General features: G+C 45.9%; 1 protein-coding gene across 1 annotated transcript; it reads right to left on the reverse strand.

Moving 5' to 3' along the window:
- Nucleotides 1-4,945: 4,945 nt before the first annotated feature.
- OCSTAMP (osteoclast stimulatory transmembrane protein) lies at nucleotides 4,946-9,092 on the reverse strand. Its single transcript, XM_065645945.1, has 3 exons — nucleotides 9,049-9,092; nucleotides 7,092-8,136; nucleotides 4,946-5,287 (listed from the first exon to the last, which is right to left on the reverse strand). Exons 1-3 carry the CDS (start codon nucleotides 9,090-9,092, stop codon nucleotides 4,946-4,948), a joined length of 1,431 nt encoding a protein of 476 aa, XP_065502017.1.
- Between the last annotated feature and the right edge of the window lie 10,459 nt (nucleotides 9,093-19,551).

Consider the following 19,551-nt stretch of genomic DNA (forward strand, 5'->3'; position numbering starts at 1 on the left):
TTTGCCAGACCAGTGCAGGTCGCAGACACCACAGGAGTGCAGTGATCCTGGAGGTTTATGGATTTGTTCTTTCAGCCCCAACTCAGACAACAGTCACTATTCACCAGTACCGGGCATTGGTTCAGGATAACATGGTGCTGACATCTCTTTGCTGCTTCGAATCAGCATTTGGCAACCTTCGCACTTAGATAGCAGTTTGTTTATCGCCTCTTACCTCTAAAGATAATCTTGTCTGTTTTCCCTACCTCTTGTTTTGGCACCAGCACCTCACAGCCCATCCAAGGCCCCAGGGTGGGCTGTCCTTGGGGGAATGGCAAGGAAAACCCCATCTGAAAGAGGCTTTCCCCCTCATCAACTGTCTTTGAGGAATTTCCTCATCTCTCCCACCCTTGTCTACAAGATAAATGCCCTGAGCTGGAGCTGCCCTCGCTGGGTGGCCATGCAGTGCTTGGCACAGCGGAGCTGCCTTCAGATGGGGCTACTCATGGACAAAGCAGTCCCTTAAATAAGTGCTGACTCGGCAGTTCTCTGCCCGTTGTCTCCCACCGGGCACTGGTGCTGCTGGCAGCACCCTGCGGGTGTGCGGTGCCAGCTGGCCCTGTGCCCCCAGCCTTGCTGCAATGAGCAGCGCTGGTGACACAGACAGCGATTCTTTGTGGCCAGACACAGCACCAGCTTCTGCAAAGCAAGAGATTGCAGTGGTCAAATCAAAGGAAGATAAGATCTCCCCTTCTAGAATACTTTGCATCAGCATTTTTTTGCCTTCCTTCACTGCAGTCATTTTTCATTTGACACTTTCAACCATGTTACAAATCACCAGGACCTCACATCTCGGAAGGGGGCTTCCCGCAGAGAAGGGTGCTCCAGAAACCCCCTCAGGTTCCATGTCCTTAGTGGGTTACTGCAGCATCCAGCTCTATAACAGCAAGCATCAGCAAAGGGCATCTACAGCTACAGTGGGATGCTCTGGCTCCCCCCAGATCAATGGCAACATTTCCACAGGTGGCAGCTGAAGCAGGTTAGAGTCACAATGACAAGCCAGGACAGCAGGGTCAAGGCTGACATCAGCAAAGATGTGGGCTGGCGTTGGCAAGGAGGTTTGGTACCCACCAGCAAATGCTCCCCAGCCTCCCTCAGACAACCCCAGCCCTGCGTCTGCCTCATTGCACACAAACATCTGACCCTGAACTTTCAACTTCACGAATTTTCAGAACTTGAAGCCAGATGTGATGAAATCCTTTTCTGCAGAAAGCAGTTAGAGACAGTAAACAAGCCACTGTGCTAGCGTGGGAGCAGCGCTGCCCAGCAGGGATGTACCCTGTGGAGGACGGGGACACGCAGGACCTGCCCCGGGGGCTCAAGACCCGGTGCTGGGGGCTGGGGGAGGAAGGAAAGTCCCACAACTGCTTCCTCCTGCCTGTAAGACGGGACGGAGGTGCCGAGCAAAACCAAAGGCAACGAGAGCCGCAATGAGCAGAAGTGAGAGTGGGAGTGTTGAGTGGCTCTGAGGGATGAAAATCCCTTAACAAATAACGAGGCTTGTAAATTAGTCCTATTTAATAAAAATATGTGAATAAATTAACTTTGCATGCTGGTTAAATCTGTTCAATATTTCTCTGTTGAACCATTAAGCAAACTGGCAAAGCAGCTTACCTCTCGAGCACATAATATGACTCTATAATGAGTAACATTTTCTATTTTGTCACGCTCGTATCTTGCAGACGAACAACACCTTGCAGTGAGCAAAGCAATTTCCAGCAGTTCTGTCTCCCACCAGACTCCCCACCCAGGGAAAACATCGCAGCCCAACTCGGCACGAGGGACAACGTGGCTGATGTGCCACACAAGCTGTTCCTGCCGAAGCAGGGACCATCGGACAATCCTCTGCTCCTCGGGGCCTCTCTATTTTTGTTCCTGGGGTCCTGCTGGCACCCCCAGGGAGGTGAAAAAGCAAGTTACTACCAGCTCCTTCCAGCCACGCTGACAGGTCCCCTCAACTCGCCCAGACTGCCCCGGGTCCCTTCCGCCCACACTTCTTCAGGTTTAATTCCATACCTGTTGTTTCCCCGTGACTCTCCTCGCTGGTCCTTCACAATGGAAACCATTCAGAGTTCCTCTTCCCTGAGTTTCCCACTCAAGTATTGCATTTGCCACAGTTCCACGAGTTTAGTTTCTTACAAGAAAATCTGGCCTCTGGGTTAAATGGCATTATGGCAAAGAGCCAGCTTTCAACATCCCTTTTCTCCTCAAAACAGATTCATCACATAGCTATGTATGACAATATCTATACTTGATGACATAAATGCAAGCAACAGTAGTCTTGTGTTAGACCTTTTCATATACATTGATTTCTCTGTGATAGTTGAGCAGCCTTCAGCAAATATGTGTTTTAACATCAGTACTTCACCTCTGAAATAACCAGAATGGGTATCAGAGTGACTTTTTCCTTCTTGCATTTAAAAAAACCCCAACCTTCTAACACTAATGAGATGACATTTCACAGCACACTGTAACACTTCACAACATTCATAACCATCCTTTCTAAGTAACAAACCACAGTATTACCATGACAAAAGCCAGTTTTCGGGCTACCACCCGGCTCTCACCTCCTCACTCCTTCACAAGGTGTTCACCTTCCAAACTCACACTCTTCCCTTGCTGATTTCTACATGGCTATTAAAGCTAAAACCCTGCGTGAGGGTCACAAGGTGGAGGAGATGGATGGCGCCTGGGGCACAATCCATTGATTCCTATGGCAGATGTCCACATGAGGGCAGGAGAATTGACCTCCAGATGCAGGCAGGCAACAAGGGCTCTGCTGCCCATGGTTCCCTGTCACCGAACCCGCTGAGACTGGTGTGATACCCACTGAAGAACTTTATAAAACCTTGTCCTTAGTCTCTTCTGCAATATGGAAATGCGAGCACATCTCTGCTTCATGAAGGGTTTATGAAGGCTGAGACTCTGGGGGCAGTGGCAGAGAGGCAGTACCTCACACTGATTATTATCTTTTCAAGCAGATGTAATTAGGCTAATCAAGGCTTGTCTGATGCTGAATTTTACAGTCTAGAAGTGCAAAGTTCCCGGTATTAGTCTTTAGTGGTTAAAATTTAGTGGGAGCTGAAGGAAACTCCAGAAAAGACAGGGAGAACTGCTCTGGACTGGGCTCAGTTTTTCCCAATAAATAGGATTTTTGAGGCTTAGAAGGGGTGCTTCAGGAGCTGCCCCACATGTTGCTCCACCGCCCTGGCTGGGAGACAGGTAGTGCCTGTCTGAAGGATGCAAAGGGACACTCAGGGTAGTATTTAGTCCTCTTAGTCCATCTCTGTGGTCTCATCAACTCTGAACCCCCATATGAACCTGGAGGGCCCATCTCTAAGGCAAAGCCAGTCCCATGCTGGCCCCCAGCACTTCACCATTTCAGCCTCCTCTCCCCATGCTCCAATCTCCTCTGAAGACCCCCCTCAGAAGGTAAGGAGAGGAATTAGATGTTGCTAGAGGGGGTTCCTGAAATGCTACTGGCCATTAAAAATATATATCTATATATATTTCTGAAAGATTGATGCACATCTCGACAAAAAGATGAGTCTTCCCAAGGAAAAGCATTTTTTAGACATGTGCTTGTTGGAAGGCAACATGCTGTTGGGATGGTTTCCTGGCTGAAGTGAATCCTCTGTTCTCCTCCCAGCTATTTTTACCCCTGGCTAAAAATAATTTTGGCTACTTAATGGGCATGTGGAAATGTTTTAGCTTTCCCCAAACAGAACAACACAGAGCATTTTCTACAAAAACTTCATGACAAAGCCACCTAGTTGCTGTAGAGGCAGGAAGGTTCCTGGATTAATCATCAGAACAGCAGGGAATTAAGAAACCTGGGGAGATGTATGCACCAGGGTTTTGTTAGATAGATGTTTAAAAAAACCCAATCCAGACCTACTCTGTTTTAAGCTCCTCAGGAGCTGAGCGAATTCAGTGCATCTGGCTGCAGCTGCCACTTCACTTCTGTAATTTGATCTCATTGAGGCACATTATGTCAAATAATTACCTTAATGAAGACTCTAATGGAAGAAGGGAGGAAAATAATAGAGATGTTTTGAAGAAATGAAGCTGCGAAGTTGCTTTGGTTTTAAACTGGCACTGATTTAGCTCTCTCTCATTTGGCTCTTGCCCTTACAGAGGTGTCCAATCTCTTTCAAAAGTAACATGTTTCAGATGCTGGTCCAGTGATGGATTTTTTGCATCTTGGATACAATACCATAATTTCTGATTTTGAAACAACCTAACATGTAAAACCAGCTCTTGGCTCAGGCACCACCACCCATGCCCAGGATATGCATCTCATTGCCATATTTGCCTTGAATTTATTTCAGTGGTCTGAAATGACACTTTCTTAGGTGAATAAACTACCTTCTAAAGGCTAAAATTTATCCAGTCTATCCAGGTTTCTATGCATGAAACCTAAAGAAAAACTACATGAAAACTTAATTAATCAACTGAAATGAGTTTCCTTTCTTGCTGCCTGAAGGGATCACTTGAGAAAGAAAGGAAGCGTGTACTTGGGTACTTCCTCCAGTATGGATGTGGTGGGGGAGGTTAATGAGCTCTTCCCCCACCCCGACAGCCTGACTCCCACCTATTTCCCAGTTAGCCTTGCCTAATGCTGTGGATATCATCCAAGTCATATGACCTATCTTCCACCATTCCTGGTAGAGATGACTTCAGACCGTCTAGATCAAAAAAAAAAAAAAAAGGTAAATTTAGCCCATTTTTCTCAAATGAATGGAAAATGTGACATTCCACCTTTTTTTTTTTTCCCACAAATATTTTCCTCAGACTCCAAACCCTTGTCCCACTCTGGAAAATTAAATGCATGATCCCATTGCAGCAGCCTGTGCCCGGCCACTGCCACAGGTCCCAGGCATCCCCTGCATTTCCAGAAGTGCCCTTAGTTTCTCACACCGTTCTGCTCCTCCTTGTGCCTCCTGGACAGCTTCTTATAGAGGTAAAGTGCTCGCTTCTCCTCCCAGCTTTCAAAGAAGGAGCCCGCAATTTTCCTGCACAGGCGGTGAGCATAGGTTTGCAGGAACACGGTGGTGTAGAGGATGCAGAAGAGCAGCCCCACGGCAAGCAGCACCGAGGGGTTGGGAGGTGTTGGGGGGCTGATGCTGCAGTGGGCAGAGCTGAAGGTCAGATAACAGTGGTAGCTTCTTTCAAAGTCCTGAAGTGGTAGTTCTTCAGAACGAAGCTGTAAAAGTTTCGGAAGAAAGGGCAGGATCCCTATTTTAGCCTGGAATAAAGAGCGTTTAAAGTTAAATGAGGTATGAATAAACCAAAATCCACTGGGTACTACAGAAACCTCAGCCTGGAGATGTGTAATCACGGTTACAGCTTGTTTGGGTGCATTAAAAGAAGGGCATTGAAGTGCATATGCACTTCAGGCTGATAGAGAATAACAGCATGATGAACAGGCACTGAGTATTTGCGGTTGAGTCACTGGCCCTTGGAGGTATTTTAAAGGACACGTAGATGTGGACATGGTTTAGTGGTGGACTTGGCAGTGCTAGGTTAATGCTGGACTCGATGATCTTGAAGGTCTTTTCCAACCTAAGTAATTCTGTGATTCTATAACAGGTATTTGCTCTGTGAAATTTACAATGAAAGACATAATCCACACAGCAGTATTAGTGGCTGGATATTTGAATATTAGAGGTTTTTTCTAAGCCCTGATTATTTTACTGTAAATTCATCATAAGCAGGTATCCATGCTAAGGAACTCGGGGGCTGGGGAGGGAGACAGGCTGCATGGTAGTAAAGGAAAGCTAAAAAACTAAACACAAACTAGTCCGGATAAAGGATATTAAAACAGATGGAACCTGAAACTGGGGAGTCTTCTGAAAAGGATTGCACAGAGTGACAACACAGCCAGTGAGCAGAGCTTTCTCTCTAAAGAGCAGCCAATGCAATGAGATGAGGAGACAACCTCACAGCTGAGATGTGTTTATCTGCTCCCCCCTTCCTTTAGTGCCTGCACCCCCTCTGTGGCAGGGGGATGGTCCTGCAGGGACACCCGTTCTTCTACCTTGCCCAGGGAAGGGACCTGGAGATATGGGGACATCTGACAGCTATAATACGTGTTAGCAGTGCCTTTGCAGCATCTTTGCAGCATGAAGCACTACTGCTCCACTCCTCCCTCCCAAGGGGCTGTGATTTGCAGTGGGTACAGGCTGCCAGTTGATGCACTGGAAGGAGAAACGGCAGTTGTGCCTATACATCCTCGCCCACAAGCCTGTTACATTGCTGGTAGGTGTAGGGCTAGGGTCAGGGGTTAGGGTCAGGGGTTAGGGGTTAGGTTTAGGGTTAGGGTTAAGGTTAGGCTTTAGGGTTAGGTTAGGATTAGGGTTAGGTTAGGATTAGGGTTAGGTTAGGATTAGGGTTAGGGTAAGGGTTAGGGGCTAGGGGTTAGGGTTTAGTGTTAGGGTATAGGGTTAGGGTTAGGGTTACGATTAGGTTAGAGTTAGGGTTAAGGGTTACGGTTTAGCCTTAAGGTTAGTGTTTAGGGTTAGGGTTAGGCTTGGGTTAGGGTTAGGCTTTGGTTAGAGGTAGGTTAGGGTTAGGGTTTACGGTTAGGGTTAGGGTTAGAGTCAGAGTTAAGTTTAGGTTAGCGTTAGGGTTAGGGTTTAAGGTTGGGGTTAGGGTTAGGGTTTAGGGTTGGGGTTAGGGTTAGGTTAGAGTTAGGTTAGGGCTAGGGTTACGCTCGGGGTTAGGGTTAGGGTTAGGCTTACGATAGGGTTAGGGTTAGGGTTGGGGTTGGGGTCCTTAGGGTTAGGGTTAGGTTTAGGGATTAGGGGTTAGGGTCATTGGGGTTAGGGTCAGGGTCAGGGTTTATGGTTAGGGTCAGGGGTTAGGGTTAGCGTTAGGGGTTAGGGTTCACGTTAGGTTAGGGTTCGGGTTTGGGTTAGCTGGCTGCTGGGGAGGGAAGTCAGGATTGTGTGAATAAAGCTATGAAGACTGCAATCCGCACTGCCACCTCCTGCGATGTGATACACAGCAGGGTCCCCAGGCAGGGAAGGAGAGGAGACCCCAGCACTTACCCTGTATTTGATGCTGAGAGTGACGGGCACCACGGATAACTGAGCCGCCTTTCTCACCGCAGTGTCTGCCACGCTGAATGCAAAGTGGTCCATGGCCACAACCACCAGCATCAGCATCAGGGCCACGGTGAGGAGCACGGCTTGCACAAGGCACAGCATCACTTCTTCCCGGGACAACTTCAAGCCTGTTGATTGAATGAGGTTCTTGGATGGGCCCGCCAGCAGATGAGCTGCTTTTCTGTCCACAAGTAAAAGCTCCAGCTTCCTGGTGATGTAAAAATTGTCAAAGCGGAGGTTGGTGAGATAATTTTTCAAATACCAGGTAGACTCAAAACAGAGATAAAGCATGGAGAAGCCAGCAACCAGCTTGTTGCCTACTCGTACAGAGTCTTTGACCAGTACCTCGACAGCCAAAAAGTCCTTCCCAATTTTTTCACCAGCAAGCTGCATTTGTTGGTAAGTGAAGGAGCTGTTCTTAAGCAGTGAAAACCGAAAATGTCCATTCATAGGACTAACAATGTTAATGGAATTAACATTTTCTTGGATGGCATCCCCAAACTCCCAGGACGCTGTCCCTAGCAGAGCAGTTGAGTTTAAAAGACTCTCTGAGGAATTCTTACAGATGCACTTAATAACCTGCAGTATGGTTTTAATGTTGCTTATGATGTTGGGTGTTATATTAACCACTACAATCATGGTGCAGGTTGACAAAAGAAGCTTCCGGCCTTGTTTGGTACCTAACGTAGGCATGATCATACTGAAGACACAACGGGCAGGATGCACCAAGAAAAGGGTCAGGAGAAGGAGCAGGCTGAAGGAGATGGTCATCGCAATGGAGAGGTGCCAGGAGTATTCCAGGGAAGCAAACATCCAGTTGTAAAAGAGGCCTCCTATCACCACCGTGATGCAGCAACTCTGCAGAAACAAGGTCCACAGCTCTCTGCCGTTTGCTGGGACAGGCTTGGAGTAAATCGACCAGAGGTTTGCTGTGGTCCTGCGCACCTTTGGGAACAGAACGTCTTCACAGTAGACGCGGGCTCTCACCCTGTACAAAAAAATAAGTACCTGAGTGTTAGCAGAGGAGGCACTGAAATGCACTAATGAGGGGGTTTTCTCAAGATCACCACTCATGGGTCTCTATACTGTCCTTCTCTGAGCGCCTCTGGTCTCACTCTACTCCTCTGCTAAGCTGAGTAGCTGGGACTCAGTTCTTCCCTGGAAGCATGCAGGACGGGAAGTTCAAGGCATTTCTTGAAAGATCAAATACCAAATAAAATGCGACTGCTCCTCCTCTAATGTGAGCACAGGAAAGCGTTGTACTATTCTATAAAAATCAGAATAAAGGCATTCAGAGGGGTCAACTTGTTGGCAGTTGCTGCGTGGCTTTAGTGGTTATTTAGAGGATGCTGAAGGGAGAAAGAGGAGGGTCCTAGCTGCTGTGGAAATTGTTAGGCTAGCTCTGTAATTACAAAAGTGTTCAATAGATAAGAGGAGGTAGAGTGGGAGTTTCTGCTCTCCCTGCCTCTTAAGAGCAGACTAAAGAAAAAATCTGCAGGTTTAAGGGTGACAAATACAAAACCGATAAGAGTAAAAAGTTTCACGCTGAAGCTCCAGTGCCAGAGGAAATCTCCAAGGATAAGAACTTGGCCACTGCAAACAGGATGAAATGTCCCGTAAAGCTATTTAAATGTCTAATGAAAACAAACGTTTAGGAAGGAGTATCATTTCTCAGGCCGCACATCTGGAGTGACTCTCCAGAGACCAGAAAACCTGGTGTGGAGAAGGAGCCTCTCTTGGGATTAAACCCAGCCAGGCAATTCCCATCTCCCCTTGCCTGACAGCAGAATCAGTTATCCTTTGAGGGAGAATTTTGAGCAGCAAAGTGGGGTTTTCAGTGGGAAAGGGCCATTCAACAGCTATCAGACAGAGGAAGGAGATTAAAGCAGACACTACATACCCAGCGGCAGAGAGGCGCCCGAGTCTTGCTTGAAAACCCTCCATGCTCCAGTGCTGTGTTGCTCTCTGAGAGGATCCTGAATGCAGTTGCTGAGAGATGCAGGATAGGAAACCAAGGCAGCTGGCACCAGAGAGCTAGGATTCAAAAAAAAAAAGGATGTTTTAAGGCAATTCAGACCAGCAATGCTGGCAATTCCTGAAGCGAGTGGGCAACCCTGGTCTGTGAAGCCTGAGGAACAACCCCGCTACAGGACAGAGCTGGGATACAAAGCACTGTTTGGGTTCTACACTTCTGATCTTACTGTTGTGTCAGGGAAGGCTTATTTTTGTGATACATAGTTGAAAAAAATGAGTCAATGACATATGGACTGACAAAGATGGAACAGACATCACATGGAACATGGGGTGTCACCATCCCTTGTGGGGAAATCAGCTGTTTCATCCCAGCTGACTTCTCCTTCCACTGCCCACCAGCAAGCAGCAAGACTGGGATTTCTTTCAGTGAGAAGTTTTTCCTCTTTCAGACATCAGTCATGGCCCAAAGGGCACAGTAGGATCCAGTAAACCATGTGCTGATAATTGTTCATCTTCTCTGGCAGGCTGCTGCTTGCTGCTGAAACCATGAGCTTGTGTGCAGGGTTCACAAACTGCTTAAAGGCTCATCTCGTAGTTCTAACAGAGGAAGATAAAGCTTCAAACTTGAACCTTTCCAAATTCCCTACAGCCAGCAAATCCATTGCAAAGCAAGCCCTGCCACAGGCAAGGTTCCCAAACTGCTGAGAAGCTCCCAGCACATGTGGTCTCCATGGGACCAACTCGGCTGACCCTCAGGCTCTGCAGGGCACAGAGCTCCAGCCACCAAACCCACTCAATGGGAGAAGAGGACCAGCCTTTGGTGTTTGCTCTTCAGTTATGTTTCCAAAGAAGAGGATCCCCCCTCCTCCGAGCAGCTGGCACACAAGAAATGTGTATCACCACTGCCTACCCCCTTGCACTGAGCTCATGCATTACAGGAGCTTCCCCTGGCTGCCACCAAACCTGCTCCTTTGCTAAGCCACTGCCTGTGGGTACAGGTGACAGAGCTCACCCAGCTGCCGCCGAGCACATTCCTTACAGGGACCTGCTGTCCTGTGCTGAGCTGAGCCAAACTCTTCGGCTGGGTGGGAACCTCGGGGCCCCGGAGATGTTCTCACGCTCTCCTGGGCAGGAGAGGGCGAAGGGCTGGAGGTCAGTCCTGTCCTGGCCACCCCTGGGGATGGAGCACACGGTGCTCTGCTCTGCAGCAAGCAGTGGGACAGCAGCACCTTCCCCAGGGGACATGGCCGGACCCCACGGCAGCAGTGTTGTCAGAGGATGAGCAATCACGAGCACGAGTGGGCAGAGCAAACACCTGTCCGCTTCCGCAGCTCTTCCCGCAGGTACCAGACAAGGTCCTTTCTGCTCCACTCAACAACTCTGTTTTATTGCTAGAGGGTTATTTTTCCCCACATGGCTGGTAGACCAAAGGTTTCCTCCTGGTGCCCTGGAGCTGGTGCAGGGGGCACAGACACTGAATGAGAAACTCTGGCTCCAGTCAGGCACAGGCACCAGCCAGGCAGGCATGAAAGAAAGTGCCATTTGTTTGGAGCATCCATAGCAATTGCTTGCACAGGCCATGAATTAGGTCTTGAATTCAATTTGCAGGCTATAAAGAACCACCCCAAAAGGCCCACAGCTGTATTCTGCAAAATTCATCAGGTTCTCCTTAGTCACTATTCTGAGATTAAACTTCTTTCTCACTGTATTTCTGAGCTGATTTCACCAGCCCCCAGGACCCCATCCAGGCCAAGCAGGTATCTTTCCAGGCAGCAAAAATATGTTAGCAATAGATTATAGAGAACATAAAAACCTCAAGTCTACACCGTGGTGATGAGCGTTTCCTGAGCCTGCTGCATCACCTGCAAAGTCTGTGGGGGAGCTATGCTTGACCAGTGACTCCAGGCAGCACCGAGAAGTGTTTGTATGAAAAATCAAACTAGATTTTTCCTCTGGTTCAACTCAAAATTGACCTCTGCAGGCTGGACTATCCTAAATCTAGGATATCTTCTATTTTATACCCTGAACTGATAACCTCTAAATGACCTAGAACCATCAATGCCTGACTTTGCCCAGGACAAAATGAACAAGCTTGCTTTGCCAAAAAACAAACCAAACCAAACCAAACCAAACCAAAACAAACTCCACCACCACCACAACAAAATCCCACACCCTCACCTCAATTAAAAGTGTGTGTGTTTGTACAGATACACGAAGAAGAATGTGGTGAAGGCTGGGGAGCAGGACACGGGCAGGACCGTGCATCTCAGCAAGGCAACTGTGACATCTTGTGGTCAGATCCTACGAAAGTACTTCAAGGTCTGTGTTCAGCTCAACAACTCCAGAAGTCTGTGGGTGGGAGACTTCTAAGGAAAGCTGAGGAAGCAAAGGACGAACGGGAGGCTGGTGAGCCACGGTCGGCGATGCGTACGCTGTGGTCCCTCGGGATGCTCCGAGGTGCCTTTTCCCACCCTGTGTCACTGGAGATCTCGTGGCCCAGCTCCTGGGTAGTATAAAAGGGCTTTGCTTTCTTGACAAGCTCCAGTCTCTATAGAGCTCAAGCTCTAAAATTTTCTGACATCCCCAATTCAGACTTTTTAGTATCAGAGTCGGAGACAAAGCAGAGACCCACATGCCTGGAACTACCCTGCAGTAACTACAAGAATACGACACAGGGTTTCATCTGTATCGTAGTCAGAAAGTATAGTCTGGCTTTGCTCTGATTAGGGGTATGGAGTGAGCTTGTACCCACCAGGACACAGATTTTAAATCCATTTCTGCTTTGCAGACTGAGGTCAGCCCAAACAAGAACCTCTTACCAAGACATCTGCAAGTTCAACCCGCAGCGACAGGGTCACCTCTGCAGTGGTGACGGTGATGGGGGTTGCGATGTAAAGGAGCAGCTGTGTCACAGGTAGAGCAAGGGATACATGAACCATACAGCTTAAGAAAATGACTGGGTAAAGAAGAATGGAAGGCTAAAAATAGGATGATTTAAGGCTGAAGACATTTCTCCATGGCAATATCATCAGCACCTGTCAATCACGTTATTCTGCCAATTCAATAAATTAAGGGTGTAGGAACTATTAGCCTATTAGTGGTGATTCTTTGCTTGTTAAAATCCCATGCAAATCAACAGCTTACAGTGATACAGAGCCAAGTCATGTCTTCTTAGGTTTCTACTATAGAAATATCCTTTCTGTGACTGATGAGGCATAAATGTGATAAGAGAACCAAGGTTATCCAATCTGCAATAGCTGAATTTCCCCTATCATGCTGCGCTTACATCTGTTTCAGGAATCCATCTCTCCTGAACTTGCAGCATCGCTGCTGGGTGCAAACAGGCTCTGCACAGCCCCAGAATCACTCACTGCTGTGAAGACTCCTGTAGCAGCTCTTCTGTGTGAACAGTTTGTAAAGCAACTTGAATGCTTCTAGCATAAAAAATACTACAAAATGCTTTCCTACTGTAAATAAACCAGGATGATTTTCCTCCAAGTGTCTCAGGAGAACATGTGCATGTTGATCCCGGATTGGATGAGGAGTATCAAAGGAGTAAAGCAGAGATATTCTGGATGTCGAATTTCAATGTGTGAGTGGCATTTCCTGTTAATTAAAATTCACAAGCAGGCTGCTAATGTGAATGGCTTTTGTGATGGTTCTTGGATTTTTACATTCCTAGAGAAATGGTGCATAGGGAGGAGAAGTTCCTTTAGAATAACACAGTCAAAGTTATAGAAGGTTAGTACAACACTTGATATGCCTTTTCCTGGGAATTTTTACATCTCTACCCACATCACAGACCCTTCAAGAATAATGGGGTTGACTTACCATTAAAAGCTGCTTTTGGCAAATTTTAGTACTAGCAGCAGCAAACAGAATTAGAAATTATTCACACAGGCCAGTTCACCCTTTAACTCCAGAGACAATAGATTAAAATATCTGTTTAAAAAAAAAAATAAAATAAAAATCAAGCATGTCAGACTAGTCCTGCTCTCACAGATGCCCAGATATGAAAAAGCAGAATTAGGTAATGCTGTCATCCACATGCATTAAAACAGATCCTCTGGGAAGCCCTGGGAAATGCAGAGGCTGCTGACAGAGCTGGCAGAAACCAGATCTTCAACTAAAGCAGAGGTTTAAGATCCAGGTGCTCTTCACACCTTCCCCAAGTCCATCTTCACTAAGGCAAGACGAGGAGCATCCGTGCAGAATGACGATGCCCAAACCCATCATGGAGCTGACCCAGGGAACTGGGACATTGACACAGGGTGTCCCCAGCAAAGGCGGCTGCCAGGGCTGCACCTCTTTAGCACAGCAGCCCTGAGACTCTAGGCTGGGAGCCTTCCCAGTCTTGTTACTCCTCTGCTTAAAAGGCTCCGTTTTGGCTCAGACTGGGAGTGAGACCTCACTGCCCTCCCACTCCTCCTGGGGAACCACTGCCCACATCAGGGGGTGAAGCTAAGGGAGGAGGAGGCTCGGGCTTTGCTTTTCTCCTCTCATTCTACAGAGCAAACAGGACGATGTGACATGCTAACAAACGTGCTTTATTGTATGTTTTCCACAAACATTAAGGATTTTGTTGAAGTTAAGGATTTTGTTGGACATTAAGGATTTTTTTTTAAAACTTGACTGATTAAAGTTCCACATTCAATTGGTTTTGGTGGTTTCAGTTCAAACCCCACAAGTCCCCACCTACCATGCAACCCGAGGGTAATCCCCACAGCAGCATCTGTGGCTGGTGAGCATCACCCTGCCCGCTCTCCTACCTGGTCTATCAGCAGCACAGGAGCAGGGGAGATGTGATGGACCCCTGCCCTGGGCCAGTCTGTCTTGCCAGTTCCACCAGTTTACATTGTCAGAGAAATCTGTCCCAGCACAGGGATCCAATCGCTCACCTTCCCTAAACCAAGAATCAGACCCTTCATCATTCGGTCCATCTATTTCAAATGACTGATCTTTTAAATTAAATCTTTTTGATTCTTACAGAAAATAAAATAAGTTGGATAAAGTGGTGATTAAAATCACAGTCAATGTGCATTGCTTTCATTGAAAGTACCCAAGCAATCTGATTTTGAAAGATGTTAAGAATTAAAGCCTATTTTTCAGAAGTGTCAATAATATTCCAACGCAACTTGTCCACTGACCTGTGACTCCACGGGCGGCTCAGGAGTGAGTCAATCTCACAAACCTAAGACTGGCCTCACTCACCAACAGTGAAACACCAGCCATGTCCAAAGTTACATCAGAAATTAATTTGATCCCAAACACCCATCAGTGTACTCAGTGCAAAGAACCAGGCAGCAATTACTGTCCCAGGTTTTCCAAACGTGGAAGAAGTTTGAAAACAAATTGTTGCCTTCTTGTTGCCCAAGCATGAAGTAATGCACCGAGTCTTACTGACACATCTCCTGAATCATCCCTTCATAAGAAAATTACTCATGAGATGGTAAGGAGACCCCAACCTTCACATCCTGCTAGAAGCACCCGGGCACGCCGCCTTCCCCTCGGCCAGGTTCTGATACACTCACTCACATTGGGTTGCACATAACTGATCCAGTTGCCTCCACTCTGTTCCCAGGGCTATTCTCCAAAACGAGGCAGGGTATCAGAAGCTAGAGCAGCAAAGCTCACTAGCTCTCATGGGGGCAGAGGCATCTGCCCAAAGATGCTCGACGCTTACAGCGTTGTCCAGTTAACAACCACCTGTGGCAGATGGACTCTGAGAGAGTCTGATTGGTACCTGTGGAAGGTGGAGAAAGGTCTTCAGAGAAAATAGCAAATGGATGTCATAACGCTGACCAGTATTTCTAAAAATAAAATTAAACCAGGGGTCCCATACAGTGTGAGCAGCCACATGGCTTTCCTCCTGTGCATACTCTGACGATTCCAGTGCCCAAGTCCTAACTGAGTGAGTCCCTCCCCAGGGATGGCTTTGTTCATATTTTATTTCATGCACTTAAAGTGACATTTTCTACAGCTGTCAAGAGTGAGGTGTCATTTTCTGCATGGATATTGGCCCATGCAGGGAAGGTCCCCAGCTGGAAGATGCTCTTGGCCCATGTGTTCATAGCCAAGCTAAGCAGCAGAACTCCCATAAGATTCATGAGCAACGCAGTTCTTGCCTACAAAAGAAACACAAAGACAACTGTTGAGTTTAGACTGGACATCAACAGCCTGTGAAGCATGGAGCTATTTGAATATAAACATTTTAAAAACTGAAGGCTTAATTGCTGCTAATTTTAGCAACATCTTAAGTGGGCTTTCTTAAGCCAAAGACCATTCTGCAGATGCTTACCAAGCTTTGATCCATCAAAAACATTAACATCTGTTTAGCCTCAGGAATGTGAGCAGGAACTGGGACTGAGCCTAATTTTACTCCTAAGATTTCCCTGTGCTGGGGAACTTTTCCTGCATCTAGAAACCTATGAAAGTTGAGCTGCTGACACTGGTAGGAACAGGAGTAGGGTCTGGGAGATGCTGAGCACATTCAAGACCAGCTTTGTCACCATTTGAAGCCACAGTGGCTCCAAATTTCACAGGGACAGACTTTATACAGGCTCTTTCCGCATACCTGTGCCTTCAAATACTGCCGAGAACAGTATTAGACTTCAGCCTTTTCACTTTAGCGCATGTTGAACTGGTAACACTCCTGAAAATTCCTTTTTTACACAGACTAATTGTTTTCAGCATTTTCTGTGTCTAAAATCTTACTATATCCTTGACCATCAAGTGTCCAGAAGAAAACGCACTTGAGTAGGGAGGTGTTGAGACTGGCAGCATGAATGCATAGCAGCATCCTATAGTTCCTGGTATCATTAAACAGATAGTGAAGATAGCCAAGTCCTGTATGGTCTTTTCATGGCCACTCTACACTGAACCGATAAGAATTCTTACTTAAGATGGGAGATGGTTAGTGAAGAAACCCAAGCATGATGTATAAACCTGTTTTCAGCTTGTATTTTTCCCTTTATTTCCTATTTTTAGCATGCCGCCACTGAAAGCTGGTGAGAAATCCAGTGAAAGTTTAAACTCATCCCTTTTGAGATGGGTCCCAAACATCTACTTGTTAAGTTCTCCTGTGATAAATTTGCAGATATCAAGGCCTTTAAGATGGTAAACATAACTGACTAACACGAAGATATACAATTAATGTTCTGTGCATGTATAAATTGAACAAATCATCATAAGAAATCTTGTATAGGAAAACAATGAGAAAATTAGAAAAACAAAATCCTCACTTCCTGTAATAAGGGGTTACCGACATCATATCATTAACATTTTACGTTGTAATTTTAAATGAACTGAGGAATAGTTGATTCTTCATTTACTGTTGTGAGTGTCCATGTTATTAAAAAGAGCATCTTACCTTCTATTCAGAGACTGACTTTCATCTGGTTTTCTTTGGAAATCATTCTTTCTGGGTCCAGATGTCTCTACACAAACATTCATAAACTGATTTTTACACATTCAAAGCCTTATACAGCAGACTTTCAAAGTGGTGTTTCTTGTTACACAACCATATATACTAGAAAGCTGCCAGGATGAGTTGCATGATTTATGTCATTTAACTTTGTCTTTTTTGCTGCAAAGTCTGTCCTGACATTTTTCACTTTTGGTAAATCACAGTGAGCAAATGAGGCATAGGAAACTTCCAAAAGGAATTTCAGTAGCGTCCAGTTTGAGAGCCATTTGACAAATATGTTGAGATAATTGCCCAGCTCAACAGATGATATTTTTGCATGCTGATATTTTGCACTTGCTGAAAGTCTTCTTTGGGAATCAAAGTGAGGGCAATCTCAAGTCTAAGGGTATTTTAACTTGAGAAGAGTTAGGAATCCTTCACTATAGATTTTATGTCAGGAAGTCATCTTCCAGAGTTCAAATTTAGTAAATCTTACTTAAACCCTTTACGGGAGGATAGGTACAGGCCAAAAGCTGAGTTCCAGGAACAAGTGAACTAGGTGCAGTCCAGTGAGTGCCTTGGTTTATGGCCAATAATTGTACAGCAGTAAGTCAATCTCTGACTGAAAATGACCGGTGTAGATGAAGGGAATGGGAAGTCAAGCTACTGATCTACTGTACTTTGGACCACTGGGCCAGGAAGACATTAAAATCTTAACGAGTGCCTGGAGTCAGATCTGTGCCCCCGCTCCAGCACAGGGTACCTGTGACTTGTCCCAGGGACTCCTCGCTGTCACTGAGCAGCCTAAGCTCAGGGGCTATAAACTCCTTTTGTCTCTGTGGTGTGCAAAACCGCTTTAGGAGGGCGCTCGCAGCCACCTAGTTTTCCACTGCCAGTCATGGTGTCACAGTACGAGACCATACTGGACATACAATGAGACGAGCTACAGACAGGCCATACAAGTAGCCCACGGTGGAACCCTCTCGTTTTCTTCTGATGTTCCTCAAGGGTCACAAGAGCCAAAAGCTCTTGTCACGGAGACCAAACAATAGAAGCTCAAGCATAGCCTTGGATTTAGAATGTGGATACACCCTTAATGACTTCTTTTTACACCTCATGTATGCGGGAAAACAACCAGACTACACTAAAGTCAAGTGAATTGCAGGAACATGAATGAGAGAAGCTTGTAAATTGCACCTCTAGGGGAATTAAAAGCAAGGCAACACCCTTCCCCTGCAACACTTCACAGCACAGGAAGTTAATGTGTCTAATTAAATGTCCCTACTTGGAAACAGACTCTCAAAAGGAATTCTGCAACATTTTTTGTGGAAGTTATACTGATCTCTTTCTAGCAAAGAGCAGCAACAGTGCAAGTGTAAAGTGCAACAAGGTTACCCTGAGGATAGGACAGTGCAATACGTGAACAACAGGCAAAATTATTAAGCAGATGAATGAAATAAAAGTATGTTTTTCTCTGAAAGTTAGCAAACTGCACTACAAGTCTCTGAAGCAAGGGAAAAGGAGGAACAAAATATTTTGAATCATTTTGGACAATGAGTGGGTAGAACTGAGCTAGGAAAAACACCCACGACAATGTAAAGTCATTAGTCACTTAGGAACCATAACTGCTTCATTCCAAAGCGATTACAAAAGCAGCTGCTGATGCTTTGCTGTGGTGAAGGTGTGGACTGGCAGGTGTCAGTTTAGGATGTAGGCCAGTCTGAGAGAGAGGTTCAGGTGGCTTGGTGAGCACCACTGTGGGTGTGTTACACACAGGTAAAGGAGGTGATTGCAGCCGACACAGAAAAAGTGTTCTGAGATGTAATTACTTACGTGAGTAGCAAGGAAGAAGAAAAGAAATAGTCATACTCCAGAGGGAGCAACGTGTAACGTCTGAAGCAATCACTGTAAGTACTGAATGCCCGAACTTAAGAACTGGTTGATGCGGTTTGTCACTAGGGTTGTGTGTGAAGATCAGGTAACATCAGAGGCTTGTGGCTCTTATGGTTTCCAAGGAATATGATTTAAGGAAAAGAGAAAAAGACCAACTAAAGCAGCTCTGAACAGCAACCAAATCCATTTGAGGTGATTCCTGGAACAAGTTTTGCCAGCCTGAACATCCTGGAAACTTCCAAGAGGAGGAAAGACCTTTGAATTACAATGTAAGTAGAGAAATACCATACCAGATATACTGCTGCCAAGGGTGAGAAGTTCCAGTGTTTCTCTTTCAGGACAGGGCTGGCATGAATGTCATATAAGAACTCTTTTAGTCTTTGTGATATCAAAACAAAGTTTCTCAAAAAGGTGCAAGAAGCCTTTTTTTTTTTTTTTTTTTGTAAAATCATAGAATAGTTTGGGTTGGAAGGGACCTTTAAAAGCCATCTAGTCCAGCCCCTGCCATGGGCAGGGACATCTTCACCCAGACCAGGTTGCTCAGAGCCCCGTCCAGCCTGGCCTGGGATGTCTCCAGGGATGGGGCATCTACTTTAGAAACAGCTGTTGGAGTGTAATTTCTCCTTTTTTCATTTTTATTTTTCTTTGTAACTTAAAATTCAGACTAATTTATTTTTTAAGTCTTTACTCAGTGTTAAAACACGATCAGTGGTAGACTGGCTTAGAGATTGCTCTGATAGAAACTATTCACGGTTAACAGCTTGGGTGGTGTTTTTTTTTTTTTTTAAATAAAACTTTTGCTGAAATAGGAGTATGGAGCTGCTGACATAACAGGTAAACAGATACTTGTTTCTGGGGGGAGTTTATAACTCCACTTAAGTCAGGGGCACTGGAGATAATTTGAGACCCAAAAAATCCTCTAAAACCAACTCACAGTTGTTAAACAAAACCAGAAGTGACATTGACCAATCTGGAAGTTAAGTAATCAGGAAATGCTCCTTTTTCCTTCATAAGGCTTTTACATCCCACCACACTCCTCACTTCCTCATACTTAAAGATAAGTTATTCGTGGCACACCTATTTTCCTTTGTAGGAAGTTGTTCTTCTCTTGGGATTCAAGAGAACCCATTT

The sequence above is a fragment of the Caloenas nicobarica genome, chromosome 15, assembly GCF_036013445.1.
Source record: "Caloenas nicobarica isolate bCalNic1 chromosome 15, bCalNic1.hap1, whole genome shotgun sequence".
Classification (NCBI taxonomy): Eukaryota; Metazoa; Chordata; class Aves; order Columbiformes; family Columbidae; genus Caloenas; species Caloenas nicobarica.